An 18,516-nucleotide genomic window follows, 5' to 3' on the forward strand; every position below is an offset into this window, starting at 1 on the left:
CACTCCCCTCCCGGAATTCTGTCTTCTCCACATAATCCTCTGGTCTCCCCTCTGCTTCCAGGGCAGGGATATGCCCTGCACACACCTTCAGATTGCTATGTGCATATAACATTGGCTCTCTTGGATGTGAGCTAGGTGGGCCTGGTGAGCAGGGTTCCTGTGTCTTGTTCGTCCCTGTGTTACTGATGTCTGACACATCAGTGATTGCAACTTAGAAACGAATGATGCACACAGAAATGTAAGCTGCAAACTCCCTCACAGCCTATGTTGGTGGGTGACAATGTGAGGAGATGAAACGTAAGAATATCAAAGACACTACACAGGAAAAAAGAGCCTTTCATTCTGAAAACTTGGGATGGCCTCATTAGACACTCAAATGGTTTATTTGCATGATTAATAATCACATTTCCAACAGTGCATCAAACATCTGAGAAGAACATTATTTCGAGTAAAGGCAAAAATCTTCGGGAGACTCTCACTCTCTCAGGTCCCGTAGCTCAAATGTCCACCATGTCCAGCAGTGCAGAGAGATGGAGCTCAGAGGCAACTTCCTCCTCCCTTGAACTCTGCATCAGCCTTTCCAGGTGCTTGAGCCGTTCAGTCACACATGTGCCTGTTGCCTCTGACAACTGCAGTTGCTCCCTTGGCCTTTCATTCTATTTAAATAAAAAAGAACCTAAAAATAGTTTGGGGAGATCCATAAACCCAAATATATTCTCTTTGAAGGCAGTATATCTGATTCATGTTAGAAACTTCATCTGTGGCCTGCTGGGCTCAACAAACCCGTTTCGTGGCATCTATCATATACATCCTTCCAGCCTCTTTCAGCACACACATATACAGCTGGTATCACCTGCACATAGAATGTTTCTCTTCATTGTATCATCCACTTCCAGTGTCAGTCATTTTTATAAAATATAATTGTCAAGGGCTATGAGCTATTCCATCATATGTCCTGTAACTGTTTAACCTGACTCCCATCTTTGGATATTTAGTTTCCATTTTTTTATGCAGTATGATTAATACTACAGGTGAACAACAACAACAAAAACCCATCAATTTTTGTTATATATGGTAGTTTCTTTAGGGCAGAATTGTTAAGTCAAAACGTACAAACATTCTTAAGGTACCTGCCAAACTGATGAATGGAAAGAGTATGCCTTAATTTGCTTTTCTTCCCTATTGAAGGGCTTCCTAAAACCAGTCCAGGAGCATACTTTTTAAAATGTCCAGCATTATAATCTATGATGAAAACTCTGTTTTTGCTTCTGTTACCACTGAAAGAGGATCATGAGGTAGAAAGACCTTGAGCTTCGGAGCCAATCAGGTCTGGCTCTGAAAAGCAGCTCAGCCACACTCCTGGGTGAGCCCCTGACGTCTGTGATCTTACCTTCCTCGTTCATTAATTTTCCTCAGGGAAAGTTAACCCCACAGAGGAAGACTGGGGTGATGCCAAGGCTTGGACATCATGTGCACAGACAGAAGCCACCGTCATCACCTTTGTTATTCTCCTCAATGCCCTCACTGCGTGTCAGAACACGGTTATGGGTTTTGTTCAATTTGTAAGCATGTTTTAATTCCACTCTCCCTTCATTTCACACATAGAAACTCAGAATTAGTTGGGCCTCTATAACACTGACAGATTAAGAAAAGATCTAATTTAAGCTAATAATTTATTGGTCATCACAATACCATATGATGAACGGAGATGTTATTTTTCCCCGCCATTCTCTCAGTCTTCAATTCTAATTCAAATGCCAAATGTACGCTCCTCCCACCTGAGGGCTGGTAGTGGTCACTGTCTTCATCACAGGTTCAATAGTCTGAGGCAGAGACACCAGGGTCTGAGGAAGGTAGAGGGGAAGGGATGTTGAATCTGTAAACACTCCTGCGTCTGCAGACAACCACTGCTGAAGCTGATCTTCAAACCTAAAGCATTTGAGGATGAGGAATAAAACGTTTAACTATCATTCACTTTTCTCCTATAAATATTTGTAATTAAAAAAAATTTTAAGATTTTATTTTTTTAGTAGTCTCTATATCCAACATGGGACTCAAACTTACAACCCCGAGAATCAAGAGTCACTTGTTCCACCAACTGAGCCAACCAGGCACCCCTACTTTTAACCTTTTAAAGCTTTGCTTTTTACTAAGGGTAGAACAGTTATGAGAAGCAGCACCACACTCCTAAAAATTTTTAATCTTCTCTTTAATTTGTAAGTCCAATTTATATTTAACAGAAAAGGTCACATTTATCCAAACAACTGCTTTTGCATGTTACTTAACATTACTCATAATTCTCCCATTTGGTTTATTTTCTCTGGCTTATTTTGGTATTTATAATTAATTCTTATCTCTTGATGGATTATCCAGATGTGTGGATTGCTGCTTATAGTTTAAAATTAACTCAAAATAATATCCCACCACCACCTAACACACTTGTAAGATGTTCACTCCATCCACTTTTTTCACTGATCTTTTCAAGAAAAACAATCTGATCCAACTGCTTAAATGATACACACCTATGAAAGTCTACTTTGAAAATCATGACACATTCATTCACTCTTCCAACAAGCCCCCACCAAACACTACACACCATTCGAGGTACGGATACAGCACTGAAAGAAAAGAGACAAGGCCCGGCTGTAAGCAGCTCATAGTTTAGTGAGGGGAGATAGACAAAGAACAAAAGAAAAGGGAAATGCAGTCTGAAGGTGAGAAAGACAAAGCAGAGACATGAAGACAGGAAGGGTTTGGGGGACAGGCAAGGAGGACCTCGCTGAGAAGCAGACATTTGAGCAGAGACCGGACATGAGTGCAATGTGAGCCACAGGGATATCTGGAGGTGGCTGAAGAGTTCCAGGCAAAAGAAACAGCAGGCACAAAGGCTTGGCTGTGTGCTACCTCACAGGTTGAAGGAGCAGAGGTCAGAAAGGAAATGGGAGGCAGATCACATAGGCCCTGCCCACCTCATAAGGATTCTGCCTTTCATTGGAGAGGAAGTCATTGGAAGGTTGTGAGCAAAGGAAAACATGACCTCTGCTTCACACGAAAGGTTCACACTGGGTCTGCCAAGACTAGACCACAGCCCACTGCAACATACGGTCCAATTCTGAATACATTTTTGATAGAGACAATAGGATTTATGGATGAACTGGATGTGGAAGAATAATTCCAAAGCATTGGCCTGGGCAGCTGGAAGGACAAAATCTCATCGACTGGGAAGACCATCTCAAATGGGGGAAAACCTGGAATTAGATTTGGGATGTTAGCTTTGAGATGGCTATCAGGCATCCTATAAATGACTAATGAAGATTTTAAGGAAGCCGTTGCATATTCAAATCTGGATTTCAGAGAACTCAGGGTTTTTAGATATAGAGTTGTCAGAATATTGACGTTATTTGAAATTGGAGATTATCACTGGGGAGTGGGGGTGCAAACAGCACAGAGGCTAGGTGAGGGGGTGGGGGGATGAAGAAGAACCCAGAGAGCCCTAGGGGGAGTTACCAGCTGGGCAGGAAAGGGACGAGGTCTCCTGCGAGGTAGGAGGGAGAGAACAAAGGTGTGGAACGCTGCTGGAGACGGGGGCTCACGGTCAGTTCAGCAAGCTGCTTGTGACTCTTACCAGAGCAGACATGGGGGCAGGGACGGGCTCAGGAGAGACTGGGAGGACAGAAGGGAGGATCACACTGTTTGAAGAGTTTACGATCAAAGGAGCATGGCTCAGGCATGGTTTCCCTGTTCTAGGGTGCTGGAGGAGGGGACATAACAGAGAAGCTCACGTGAGTGTCCTGAGTGGGTGGGAGATCGGATCCCAGCCAAGGGGAGGGGCTGCCCTTGGTGATAAGCTGGACCCAGGGAGGCTGCTGGGGGTGAGGGGATGGGGTACAGGCCACCTTGTAAACTGCCTTCTTCCTGGTTCTCTTTCTCAGTAAAACCATTAAGAAGGGTGGTGGGAGACGCAGAGGAGTGTCTACGGTGTGGGACGACGCACTGGCAACCTCAGGCTTGCCAAGGGCAGAGAGCCGGTGGCAGCCACACATTCAGCACTCACTATCCACTGAAGAGACTCCATCAGCCAGCCATGCTTTCTCTCCCACCAGAAAACTTACCACTCTCAGTAATAAACAGTAAATGAAACTGATTTCAAACAGTTTAAGACCTACTATCTAGGGCACTGCCTCTGCCTTCAAAGAGCTTATACTTCACACATCTGACTTGCCTTCTTTTTTAAACAGTCACGTCACTGTGATCCTTGCTAATCCAGCATGAAGGGGCCTAACGGACACAATAAACCTAAGGGAACAGACTTCACCTCTTGCTCTCCTCTTTCTCCAGCAGCAGACTCCGGGACAGACACTGGGCCAGGAGCTCCTGGGCAGAGGCTCCACGCATCAGATCCTGGGTGCTGGGAGCCCGCCCCTCTGGGCCATGCTCTACATTCCTCTTCCCTTTCCAGTGCATGTGCAGTATCGGAGCAGGAAACTTGTTTGCAGACGGATGCAAAGACTTTATCCCCAAACTGTAAGTACATGTTTTGAAATGCTTATGGTCAGGAAGGAGGAAGAAAGGTTCCTCCAGCAGCAGGTAGAGTGTGCATGTAGACACAGAGCCCCAGACCTACCCTTGCCTACTCCTGCTTCCCTCAGGGTCAGGCTTGGGCACAAAGGAAGGAAGAGCAACCTCTGCCTTACAGGAAAGGCTTACCTTCTCTCCTGGGCAGCTGGGTGCTTGGAGCTTCTCTACTCAGAGTTTGGTTTCCCATCCCAAGGTTATCAACAAGGTTCTATTTTACCCTAATATTGGTAAGGTTCGTATTTTTACATTTAGCTCTTAAATCCCTGTGTAAGTAATATTCACAAACAGAGGGAGAAAGGGGGTCTACTATTTTATTTTTTCTAAATAGATGCCAACGTCTGCCCTCACTGGTTTCGCATGGTACTTTGTCCCATATGATTTGTTTCTGGACTTCCTATTCTCATCTATTTGTTGTAACTTTACTATATGTTCTGATATGAGGCACAGCAGTTCCTCCTTGTTATTTATTTATTTATAATGTTTATTTGTTTGTAGGGGGAGGGGCAAAGAGAGAGGGAGAGAAAGAATCCCGAGCAGGCTCTGTGCTGACAGCACAGAGCCTGAACCAGGACTGGATCCCACGAACTAAACTGTGAGATCATGACCTAAGCCAAAATCAAAAGTTGGGTGCTTGCCCAACTAAGCCACCAGGCACCCCACCTCCTTGTTATTCTTATTCAAAATTTTCTGAGCAATTGCTACATATTTTCTCATCCTAATATATTTTAGAATTAACTTGTCAGACCAGGGGGAAAATTCTCTTTTGGGTTTTGATTAGAAAAGCCCTGACTTTACAGTTTAAGAACTGACATCTTTACAGCACTCCATCTTCCCATCAACAAAGCTAGCTGACCTCTCATTCATTCAGGTTTTCTTCACACCTTCAAGTCCCTGAGAGTTCCCTGCACAAGGGTTTAGTTCCTTTCCTGGATCAGTATACGTCCATATGTTAAGGGTTAGTTGCTGCTGTGAATGAGAATTTTTGTACATTGTAAGTCCATCTGTCTGATCACCTGGCTGAACTCCAAATAGTTCTATGGATGGAACTGTTGATTTTCTTGAAGTGACAATTTAACTGTCTAAAACGACATTACTCCTTCTTTTTGGTATTTACACCATCTTATCTGGTCCCTGCATCGGGGCAGCATTCCCAGGACAGCAGTGAACAAGTGAAATCAGGCAGCTCAGGCTGTTCTGACATTCACATTTCTAATGTCTTAGCAAGAAGGATTTTTTTTTTTTTTTTTTTTTTGGTATTTTATGGTGAAATGCCTTATGAAGGTAAGGAGTTTTTTTACCCAAGTTTGATAAGAAATTTTATCAAGAATGAGTATAAATTGGGTTTGGAGGGTACAGATTTAATAAAAGAACTTAAATACCTACTGAAATGATCACTATTTTCTATGACAGCAAATACGAGAGATTTCTGTTGTTGACATTGTTTATCCTGGGATAAAGCCTACTTGTGAACTTTTTTATGTACTGGAAAATTATATGTGCTAACACATTTTATTCAGTACTTTTGAACTAGGTTTGTAAATGAGATGAAATGTCTACTTTCTTTGTCTAGATTCTCCTGGCTATGTTATGATTTCAGGGTCAGGTTTGCCTGATAAATGAGATGCTTGCATAAGAATAATCTGTTCCTGAGGTATTTGTCTAAATCTAACCACAGTGGGCTGGATTCTGTGTGTAGAACATTAATGTTCTGTCTCTGTACTCTGGAGGAGAATAATACAGTTTGCTCTGCTGGCTGTCAGGACAGAAACACACAATACACACAGATCTCACCGCCCATGACTCAGATGTAGCTCCTTCTGTGTCTGCATTCTGGCTTGTTCCCATGACAAAGGAACATCATATGCTTTCAAGTGGTTTTTAAAAAAATTACACATATCTGACCATCTTCACTCAGAGCCTCTGAAAAAATACAAAAACAAATGAGAAAAGAGTATCAAAAGAGCAACAAGCAACAGGTGACCACTTGAAGTTTGCTTATACCTGATTAAGAACAAGCCCTACTAACTAAAGCCATGCACTGACTCCCATGCTTGACGAACATGCCTCACCATCCATGGGTCATTTAAGGTTCAGACAGGCTCAGGTCCAGACTGTGGCATGACCAGTACAACTACTCAGAGCTACCGAAATCTAACTTAGAGCCAGCCTAGGGGCCCATTTCGGGGAGATGGTTCCAGGCTCCCCCGGAATACTCCTAGCTCCTCCCAATGTTAACAGTCACTGGCTTAAAGGGGAGTCTATAGAAAGGAAGGGCAGCGACCCACAGAAAAAGAAACATCAAAGTAAACATCTTTCTTTGCTGAAACTGGACCAAGTAGTCCTCCTGATGTGACCCCACAGCACCGAGCACTAATTACCTGATGTGATAGGAAGCCTAGGGGGTGTCCAGTCCCTCAGCCTGTGGTTGATGCACAAGGCAATTATGTCATCCCATGGGATCTCGGCAACTGAGGGCCCTGCCCCCTGGCCCAGCGAATGGCTCTTGCTCTTCCACCTGCGGTAGGTTCTGCGGAGCAGGTTTTCCACCTGGGACTGGAGGACAGGCCGAGTCTGGCAAGAGCTGGGGATCTGGGAGGCATACTGGACCACCATGGAGCATACGGGGAGCCAGGGCGCTGGAGAGGAAAACACCTCCTCAGTTACAAGATTTGGCCAGAGTATATAGGTGGACACTACACAAAACGTCTTCACTCCACATTTTCTTAGGAAAAGGCAACTGTGTATTTAAGAAGTTTGCTTTCGAATTTGAATACAATAGAACCACAGCTGTTGAACAAAGAGCATCTCCCTCCCCACGTCCCGTTAAGAGATGCAAACAGTCACCCTGGACAAAATAAACAACAGAGTCCAACCTAGAGGCTCTGATTATACAGGACTGTGGTTACACCAGAAATCTGTATTGTAAAAAGCACCCAGGGACTCTGGTACCGGAAGTCTGGGCTTCTTTTGGGGAACCTTGCCCTAGCTCATATTACATCATGTGCTTGCTTCCGTTTGGGTTTCTTCAATAACGAGCATCTATGAGACCTACTGAAGACCACACCCCATTAAAAAAATTTTTTTTTAATGTTTATTTTGAGAGACAGAGCATGAGTGGGGGGAGGAGCAGAGAGAGACGGAGACACAGAATCCGAAGCAGGCTCCAGGCTCTGACCTGTCAGCACAGAGCCCAATGTGGAGCTCAAACTCACGAACGGGAAGATCATGACCTGAGCCAAAGTCGGATGCTTAACTAACTGAGCCACCCAGGCACCCCACAACCCAAAGTTTACAAGGGTACCTGAGGCCTCTGTTCAAAGGCCCAAAGGAGAGTGGCCGTTGCCAAGGCCATGTATTGTACTACATAAGTAGCAAACAGCCTCATTCCCTCCTAACAGTGTGAGCAAAGGAAGGGACAGCCTCCTTGCCCAGCCCAGGGGACCTATAGAGTCTTCATCACAACAGCCTCACCTGGGCACAACCAGAGTCACAGAACAGAGGTTCTCTTCGACAAAGAAGGAACACTGGTGTTAAAGTAACAGAGTGTCATGGCCCCAGCGGAGCCAGCAAATGTGGGCAGGGCTGCCTGGTCCCCACGCTCTTTTGCCCCCACACCCTATGGCAAAGGCAGGATAGAACCTGCTGTCAATTCAGAAACCGTGGGCCTTGGGCTACGTGTTCAGGCCAACACCACTTACCACGTTCTTTCCTGGGCCGTGCGGACACCCACAGGCTGCTCTATTAGTGATGAAGGGCCACAGCCCCCCACAAACAGCCCCAACTCTGACTCCTAAACCCAAAGGCAGGTGTGAATGGGTACAGTGTGGGAGCAGGGGGCGCACAGTGGATGAGGACATACAAATTTCACATCAGCGCCCAATACCTGCCAGATTATCACTATAGTAAGAACAGAAAACAGGAGACTTAGCTGTCCCACATTCCTCCCCAGCCAGGACCCCTTGGCAAGAGCACGTACCCCCCGGGGGTGGAAGGTCCATCTGTGGAAGCTGGAAGCCAAGCACAGCCTGCCTTAACCAGGCCAAGTGCTCCGGGGCATTCCAGTGAAGGTGAGGAAGCAGCCGGCTGCCCCCTACTTCGGCAAACTCAGTGACAGGCCAGGACAGGTCGCACAGCTGTTCAGATGACACCAGGGAGGCCAGGAAGTGCAGCACACTGTTGAACAGCTCAATGATGGCTCCAGGCTCCTGTGAGACCAGGCCGCCCTGCCGCCTCTCTCTTCTGTCATGGAAAAACGGCCGCTAACTCACGGCCAACCCCATCTTCCACGTACTGAATGAGGGTCTGGCAGCAAAGGTCAAGGAACAGGGGCAGTGGGAGACCAGCCACTGCACAGCCCGTGAAACCTGAGATGCAAAACATTCAGGAGAGACTCAGTTAAACAGTTCGTCCTGTTTTTCAGAAAAGAGCTTCCCGAAAGTACCTCTCCCACAGCTGTCACAGCAGGTGCCACAGGGAGCACCAGCTTCTCAACCACTAGGAAGTGGGCAGAAGCTTCCACGGCACTAGAGTTCCGCCCCCTATGCCTCCCAGAGAGGGGCTCCAGGTCCATCTTATCCTGAGGAGTAAAGCCTGCAGGGTCACCCTGGAAGGGCTCAGGCCCAGCCCTGCACACCACCTTCACACGCACAGAAAGGGAAGCCAGGTCCCCCCATGCTGAGGAGGCCCAGCACCTTGCTGCACACCCACATACTCTCACACCCTCTAGCTTCCCGCAGTTACTTTCATTGTAATTCCAGACACTTCTTTCCCAAAATGTAACTATTACAACAAATTTACATGAACAATTTTAATATGTTTCAGAGAGCAGGACTGTAGGCAAATTTTGTCTTTTATTTTGATTTCTGCTTACATTTTCTTAAGTTGTCAAAATATAATGTTAAAAATCCAAGCAGTAACACATACTACATTTAAGACAGAACAAAAGGGGAAAATTGAAATGTCTTATCAGACCTTTAAAAATGATGAAGACTTCTCACCTTAGTTGTGCCTTGTAAATCATTAATGGAATCAGGAATCTCAATAACGGTATAATCTGAAATCAGCTTAGCTGAAACCAAATCCTGTAGCATCAGACCTTTGAGAGAAACAGACAGAAGTTACCTGTCTTATGCTCTCAGCGTGCAGACAAGCTAACACATCTCACTGCACTGACCCCGCCCATCCCTGCTCCCAGTCACTGCTGTCCCTTGACTCCCTACACACACCACACTGCCAGCACGTCCTCAAACCAGGGGCTCGACCCATTTTTAAACATGCTGGTTCATAAACGAAATTGCCTTCACAAACCATCTTCCACTTCCTTCTCCATGACATCCCCTCCTGGGCTAGGTACAAGGACCACAAGTGGAAGTGCAGGCTGGAAGGGCTTGGCCTGCAGGAGCTGCTTGAGCTGTAGCAACGCAGACAGCCAGTCACGTCCTCCTCCGCCATGTCCTCACTCTCCACTTTGGGGGGAAGCAGCAGCATGAGCCCACTGGCTCCCAGGAGCTCCTTCTGCGTCTCCACAGCATCAAGGGCGCAGTCGCTGAGAGCACCGTGAGCCACCTGGAACAACATCTAGACCATCAGGAGGGACACACCAGGGGACAAATCAGCAGTGAATGTGAGCCCCAGAATAAGCGCAACCAAATGCTCACTGCTCTCTGGGCTGCCCTCCTCCATGAGGCTGTAGATTAGTGCAAGAAACACCCAAGTCAACAGATAATAATTCAGCCTCTAGCTAGAAGTGTGTTTGAAGATGTTACTTTATCTTAACAATTACCCCTTAAACAGGTATAAAAACAGGTAAGCACCCCCCCGCCCCCCACCCAAAAGAACCCAAACAGGTAAAGCCCATAACAACAGAAGGGAGTAAAGGTTAAACCAATAGCAGACAAGGGATTCTGACCAGTTTCTTGAGAGCATCACAGACATGGGAGCAATCACTGTTAAGATTAAGGAAGCAGAAGAAGCCAGACCTAAGAGTTACAGATGGAGGTATGGAAGGAACCAGGCTGACTGAGCCTGCAAAAGCCCTGAGCACCCAGATCCAGTGGCACCAAGAGCCAGAGGTGAGGTTCAGGACCACACAGATAAGTCACACCCACCGCAGTGGCCCTATAGGTCATCCACCCACCTGCAGGTGGCCTTTAAGTGCAATCTGCCCCCTGGGCAGACATCCTATCCTGAAATGATGCAAGCATAGTGGAGGGGACAGAGCACTGGCCACTCCCCACCTGTCCCAAGCCCATCAGCAGCTGGCCAAGAGGATAAGACGAATCCTTCCCAAAGAAACCAAACAGTCCAAGGAAAACAACACGCAGATCCTGACACTTGGGAGTTCCCCCTAAAACCGTACGCTTGCTGTTCAGCTACCTGCTACCCCACCTCAACACAGAGCTTATGAGACAGCCTTTTAGGGCCCACTCAGGTATGGGCAGGCCTCAGATAAGGTGTCCAAGGAGAGCCTCCAACATAAGAGAGAGATCAGAATAATAAAGAAAGAGAAATCCAAAGGAAACAAATCATGCATGGAACATAAAAAAGCTCCCACCTCAAAAATCCTAATTTCCTCTCATGATGCATCTAAAAAATAGTCACAAGATGATATGATAAATTCAAATAACAGTAAGAAAAAATGAATGATACATATGGAATAAAAAATTTGGTAGAATGTATAGAATATAAAGTCAATTTGGGGCACCTGGGTGCTGTTGGTTAAGTGTCTGACTCCTGATTTCAGTTTAGGTCATGATTTCCAGTTCACGAGATTGAGCCCCACATTGGGCTCCATGCTAATAGCACAGACCCTGCTTGGGATTCTCTCTCTCTGCCCGCTCCCAATAAATAAAATAAATAAACATTTAAAAAAAAAAAAAAAAGTCAATGAATCTCCCAGAGCATGATATTTAAAAACAAAACAGAAAATAGAATAGAAAGGATAAGAAGCTTAGAGAATTAACTGACAGATCCAACATCTGTCACAGGAATTCAAGAGAACAAAAACAAAAGGAAAATAGGTAGCACTGAGATGCAAAACATCCCAGAAGTGAAACAGTACTCTCCAGCCTGAAAGGACCCCGTCAAACCCAGCACAGTGAGCAAAAGAAGTCGTCAGCAGGCATACCCCAGTGGATTTTCAGAACCCCAGGGTCAGAGAGCAGGCTTCCAGAGAGAAACAAGACCAGGCCACAGAGAAAAGAACAGGAATCACCTCAGACATCTCAACAGCAACTCTGGATTTCAGATGTCCTTGGGAGAAAAAACTGGAAGGAAAAACCTTTCAACCCACACTTCTACAAACCTCACTGAACCACAAAGCAAATACAAGGGTAAACACATTTTCAAAGAGGCAAGGACTAAAACGTCTGCTCCCACAGATCCTTTCTTTGGAAGAAACTGGAAGATACACCCCACACCCTGCTGCTGTCAATGGCAGGACCAAGTAAGCACTTGTGTAAGTCAGGCGCTGTTCTAGGAACTCTACGCGTACAGCTCACTCCATCCTCAAGGGCACCTGTGTGCAGTGCCACCATGTGGCAGCTGTGTGGCCTAGGGCTATTTTGTTTAACTTCTCGGAGCCCCAGTTCCCTCTTTGGTAAAAGAGGGATCGTAAGATCTCACTCATGTGTAATTTATTAAACAAAACAAACAGAGCAAATGAAGAAAAAGAGAAAGGCAAACCAAGAAACAGACTCTTTATAGGAAACAAACTGATGGTCACCAGAGGGGAGGCAGGTGGGAAGATGGGTAAAACGGGGGATGGGGATTAAGGAATGCATTTGTCATAATGAAATCAATATATAAATAAATAAGATAAAATAAAATAAGTATCAGCAAGCAAGAATGGGAAAGGGGAGGAGGACTGCCATAATTTGGATTATAAACCAGGAGGACGGGCACTTGACATTTTTCTACCCACGAGTTTCCTTCTCCCTCCAGGATATTAGCTCCTGAGAAGAGGGATTTGTGTTGATGTGTTCTCTGCTATAACCCAGCATGTGGAATAGTACTTGGGACAGAGAAGTCACTCAACAAATACTTGTGAAATGCATACCTGAATGAATGGGTAATGCAGTATGATGTAAGAAGGAGATAGGCTTTCTCTCCAAGAGGTACAAGCCAGTCAGAGATTGTTTAAAAACTGAAAACAAAGACACAAAGTAAAAATTGGGGAAGGGGAAGAAATGAACAAAGTGAACATCAGGAAAGCTCCTCAGAAACGAGAGCCGGTTGGTATTATTATACACATAAACAAGAGCATCAAATCTCTTTTTTTAATAAAAGAGGGATAATAAGAGCACTCCTACACAGGCAGCACAGAGTCACATGGAACCTGCCTGAGATCACAGGGTTAGCAGGGGGAGGAGCAGGACCATGCTAGTGGTATGGAGATCGAGTGGCCAGCCACAACCTGGGACACTATCAGCCCACAGGAGAGCAAGAGGATGGCACTTTCTCAAAGGGATAAGGTGAAGTGAGAGAGCATCTGAAACTCTACTAAGATGCACACAACCCACCTGCTGGCACATTTGGGTAAAATTAATGAGAGATACAGAGAAAAGTATGTAAGTGAGAGAAAAGAAGGCAACTACAATTTGCAATAAAATTAGAAACATAGTCACAGAACACTTGGCTGGTTCTGAGGCAAACAGCAATCACACAGCCATAAAATGTGATCCCACTCACTGAGATAAGACAAAGTGATGACGTAGCCACCTTGGAAATTAAGGAAGGCTGGGTGGGACCATAGCGTACCAATCACTCCTCACTTGGCACAGGGTGCAGCCACGAAGACAGCCCCATGATCCCACCTCCTAGTGCGCATGCCCTTGCACAATCCCCTGCCACGACGTGCTTCTAACAGACAGAATCAGAAAAAAGTGACATCACTTTAAGATTAGGTTACAGAGAGACTCTGTCGTCCTGCCCAGCAGATGGCAGCCAGCTGCCAACTTACACACTGCCTCATGGAGAGGCCCTGGCCACAGCCAATAAGGAAGTGAATCCTGCCAACAACCACAAGAGCGAGCTTGGAAGTGGCTCTTCCGTCAGTCAAGCTTTCGGATGAGACCAGAGCTTTGGCTTACACCTTGATTTCCGCTTTGTGAGAAACCCTGAGCCAGAGGACCAATTAAACCACACTTGGACTTCTGACCCACAGAAACTATGAGATAACAAATCTTGACTATTTTAAACTAAGTTTGGGGTTAATTTGTTATACAACAATAGATCTATTTTAATGGGAAGTCAGTGGAGAACATCTAAAGTGGGTAAACTGAGAAACAGCTGTGTGAGCATGTGATTTGGGAAGACGACAGAAATCAACCCCTAGGAGAGAGGCAGGGGCTGCTATCTCTCATTATGCATCATGACATGTATCTGACTTTTTAAGTACTGCAAATATTACTTTGATTAAAGACTTAAGAATAAAGGCAAGAACAACAACAAACTAATTGTCCAGTAGGTGAAGTCTGACTTTATGATCATAGGAAAAAAGGGAAGAACATGAACCAAGACATTACTGTTACCTCTGAATGGCAAGAGCATAAATGGCTCTTATCATCTTTATGCTTCCTCTGTACTTCCTTATATTTCTAAGGTTTTATACATGTATTACTTTTACTTTTAGAAAATAAAATAATAATATTAAAATAGAAAAATAAAAGTGCCTGACTGGCTCAGTTAGAAGAACATGAGACTCTTGATCTTGGGGTTGTGAGTTTGCTTAAATTAAAAAAAAAAATTAAAATAAATAAGTAACATAAAATGGAAGAACAAAATAAATAAAAACTGTATAACCAAACTACAATTTGAAGAGGCTCCAAGGACAGAAGGAATGTGGATTACGGTATCACACGCAGATGAGCAGGGTGTGCCACAAAGGTGACCTTCTTAGGAAGAGGAGAGGCCTGGGCACTGTAAACCCTCCGGTCAGGGCAGAGGGTAGACAGCGGGTTCTCACTGAGCACTCTGAGCATGCAACCTGGCTAACCCTCATGAGACCCTGGTGCAGTGAGTCAGGACTACATTATGGAGGGCACCACGCCTAGGCTCAAAAAGCTGGCCAGAGCAGCAGCTGACAACCCCAGGTCTGCTCCACACGGAAGCCCACACTCTCTGCCCTGCATCGTTCTTTTCCAAGCAAATAAAATACACTTCTGGGTTTATCTGAACATATGCTAACACCTAAAATTTATTTATGTAGACTTTATTCGAATGAGGAAATAGGTTCTCGTTAAATAAGAATCTCTCAGACGATGGTTCCCACAAGGGAGGGAGTGGGGGCTGGACAAAATGGGAGGAGGGTGGGAGGTATGAGCTTCCAGCCATGGAATGAATAATTAAGAGGATAAAATAGCATAGGAGGGGCGCCTGGGTGGCGCAGTCGGTTAAGCGTCCGACTTCAGCCAGGTCACGATCTCACGGTCCGTGAGTTCGAGCCCCGCGTCGGGCTCTGGGCTGATGGCTCAGAGCCTGGAGCCTGTTTCCGATTCTGTGTCTCCCTCTCTCTCTGCCCCTCCCCCGTTCATGCTCTGTCTCTCTCTGTCCCAAAAAAATAAACGTTGAAAAAAAAAATTTTTTTTAATAAAAAATAAAAAAGAAAAGGTACAGCATAGGAAATAGTCAATAGTATTGTAATAGCACTGTATGATGACAGATAGTAGGTACACTGTGGTGAGCACAGCATAATGTATAGATTTATGGAATCATTATATTGTACACCTGAAACTAACATAACATTGTGTACCAACTCTACTTACATAAGAATAAAGGAAAATTAAAAAAAGAATTAACATCTATACTAAACAAACGGCCTATAAAAAACAAAAATTAGAACTTACGATCAAAACTTAGGACAAGTTGAATGTAAAACAAATCCAACTGACCTGAAATGCCCAATACTGAACTTATATATATTGGTGGGACCAAGTTTAGTGAAAACTGCATAGGATTAAAACCATTAATTACGGGGCACCTGGGTGGCTCAGTCGGTTAAGGGTCCGACTTCAGCTCAGGTCATGATCTCGCAGTCTGTGAGTTCGAGCCCCGCGTCGGGCTCTGTGCTGACAGCTCGGAGCCTGGAGCCTGTTTCAGATTCGTGTCTCCCTCTCTCTCTGACCCTCCCCCGTTCATGCTCTGTCTCTCTCTGTCTCAAAATAAATAAACGTTAAAAAAAAATGTAAATAAAAATTTAAAAAAAAAACAAAAAACCATTAATTACTCTCTTGTAAGACCTGATGTATCAGGAAGCCATTATAGCAAAGAAGTTAGCTGTTGGCAAACCATGTGACATATAACAGGCACTGTATTTTTGTGAAATGCTCTCTTACACTTCTCAGGTTAATTATCAGAGGCCCGTGAAGGAGGAGTTCAGGGTTCCTGAATTATGTGCATCTATGCATTTGTCAGGATGGTTCTGAGTTTTCACCAAGTTCTCAAAGAGGTCTGTTGACCTGAGATGATTAAGGCTCACAGCACTCCTGAGAATCTAGCCTGGCATGTCACACCAAGTAGGTGTCTGTGGGATGTCAACAGGACACAAAGAGGAACAGACATGATACGGGCTTCTGAGCCTCCCACACTTCTTCAAAACCACTTCAAGGCACTTCCATGATTCCAATAATGTCTAAGTGAGTGAAATAAGAAAATCACAGGGGCGCCTGGGTGGCTCAGCATTCAACTTCAGCCCAGGTCATGATCTCGTGGTCCGTGAGTTTGAGCCCACATCAGGCTCTGTGCTGACAGGTCAGAGCCTGGAGCCTACTTCAGATTCTGTGTGTCGTCCTCTCTCTGCCCCTTCCCCACTCATGCTCTGTCTGTGTCTCTCTCCTCTCTCTCTCAAAAATAATATTAAAAAAAAAAAAAAAATCACAGAAGTAAATACACGATTCTCACCTACCTTTATACACACATTGACAGTGACTGTCTGATCCCCTTTGCTGCTGAGAGCGTGAAACAGCGCAAGCGTCTGAATTCCCCCAGCCATGGTGCCTGTGTCGCCCACTGAGCCATCACCTCCCATGAACTTGACTTGTAACCAGTTTGCTAAAATTCTGTGAATAAAGGAAAATAACACTTGAAAAAGAATTCTAAATTTAAACTATAAAGATTTTTAGGAAAAGTGAAAAAGAAATACCACACAGATGTAGGTTCACAGACACCAACTCTTACTGTAAAGCTGAGCTGGACAAAACAGGCTGTGATTTTAAACTAGACCAAGGAACTCTCCTGGGCTATCTACTGGGGCGAGAGGAGAGGGCACTCATGAACCTGACCCATTCTTACAGTACAGTACTGTAAGTATATTTTCCTTATGATTTTCTTAATAACATTTTCTTTTCTGTAACTTTATTGTAAGAATACAGTAGGGCGCCTGGGTGGCGCAGTCGGTTAAGCGTCCGACTTCAGCCAGGTCACGATCTCGCGGTCCGTGAGTTCGAGCCCCGCGTCAGGCTCTGGGCTGATGGCTCGGAGCCTGGAGCCTGTTTCCGATTCTGTGTCTCCCTCTCTCTCTGCCCCTCCCCCGTTCATGCTCTGTCTCTCTCTGTCCCAAAAATGGAAAATAAACGTTGGAAAAAAAAAAAGAATACAGTATATGATAAATACATATACACAAATACAAATACATACACAATGTTGACTATGTTAGGTTTCTGGTCAACAGCAGCTATTAGTAGTTAAGTTCTGGGGGGGAGTCAAAAGTTATACTCAGATTTTCGACTGTGTCAGGGGAACTGACATCTCTAAACCCCATGTTATTCAAGGGTCAACTATAAAAATGTTTTACAGAATTAAGTTTCACGCAGGGGCGCCTGGGTGGCTCAGTCAGTTTCAGTGTCCAACTTCTGCTCAGGTCATGATCTCGAAGTTCATGAGTTCAAACCCCGTATCAGTTTGCTGCTATCAGCACAGAGCCTGCTTCAGATCCTTTGTCACCCATTCTCTGCCCCTCCCCACTTGTGTGCGGGTATGCTCTCTCTCAAAAATAATAAACATTAAAAAAAAATTCATGCTGGAGATCTTAAGAATTACTGTGATGTACATTTCCAAGTGAACTTATTAGTGAATCAGAAGACAGCTACTCTAAGAAATGACTCACCATTTAAATACTTTTAATATAAGACAACTCTCTTTTTGCTCAGTTGTCTTATAATCTTTATGACTTTTTTTTCCCTTAGTTAAGCAGTTTCCAAGAGTAACTGCTTAAAAAGGAATGTATTCAAAGAACTTAATACCCTCAAACAATGCTAACAGGAATGTAAATGGTGCAGCCACTGTGGAAAAGTTTGGCAATTCCTCAAAGACTTAACATTAAGTTACCTCACAACGTAGCAATTCCACGTCTAGGTATATAACAGAACTGCAAACATCTGTCCACACACACTGTTATACATGGATGTTTCATAGCGTTACTCGTAATAACCAAAGAATGGAAACAACCCAAATACTATCAACTGAACAAATAATATGTGTTTTGTTCATACGATGGAATACTATTCAGCCACACACAAAAAAAGTACTGTCTGCTATAACATGAATAAACCCAGAAAACATGATGGCTGAGTGAAAAGTGCTAGTCATAAGCCTACACATTGTAAGACTCCATTTATACAAAACGTCTAGAATAGGAAAATACATAGAAGGCACACAGATTAGTGGTTTCCGGGAGCTGAAGACAGGGAGGAATGATGAGTAACTGGTAATGGATATGGGATTTCTCTGTAGGTAAAAACTGTTTTGGAAATTAGATGGTGGAGGTAGTTGCACAACTCTGTGAATATACTAAAAACCAATGAAATGAAAACTTTAAATGGGTGAAATTTATGATATGTGAATTCATGTCAATAAAGCTGCTAAAAAAGAAAACATGTTCTGTAATTGCTTTAAACATGATTTCTGGAAGCAGTTTGGTTGTAGGAAATACATGTAATGCTA

The 18,516-nt window shown here is 44.5% G+C and overlaps 1 protein-coding gene across 1 annotated transcript in view; it reads right to left on the bottom strand.

The window, feature by feature from the left end:
* Nucleotides 1-348: 348 nt before the first annotated feature.
* Nucleotides 349-18,516, bottom strand: part of LOC115524248 (minichromosome maintenance complex component 3 associated protein) — a 55,920-nt gene continuing 37,752 nt past the window's right edge. The window contains 13 exon segments of the mRNA XM_030330635.1: nt 349-656; nt 1,779-1,929; nt 4,316-4,522; nt 6,370-6,466; nt 6,469-6,498; nt 6,957-7,214; nt 8,555-8,832; nt 8,834-8,903; nt 8,906-8,942; nt 9,576-9,673; nt 9,886-10,011; nt 10,014-10,143; nt 16,481-16,634. Of these exon segments, the coding sequence (XP_030186495.1) occupies nt 498-656; nt 1,779-1,929; nt 4,316-4,522; nt 6,370-6,466; nt 6,469-6,498; nt 6,957-7,214; nt 8,555-8,832; nt 8,834-8,903; nt 8,906-8,942; nt 9,576-9,673; nt 9,886-10,011; nt 10,014-10,143; nt 16,481-16,634 (1,795 nt within the window). The 3' untranslated portion in view covers nt 349-497.

The sequence above is a fragment of the Lynx canadensis genome, chromosome C2 (genome assembly GCF_007474595.2).
Source record: "Lynx canadensis isolate LIC74 chromosome C2, mLynCan4.pri.v2, whole genome shotgun sequence".
Classification (NCBI taxonomy): domain Eukaryota; kingdom Metazoa; phylum Chordata; class Mammalia; order Carnivora; family Felidae; genus Lynx; species Lynx canadensis.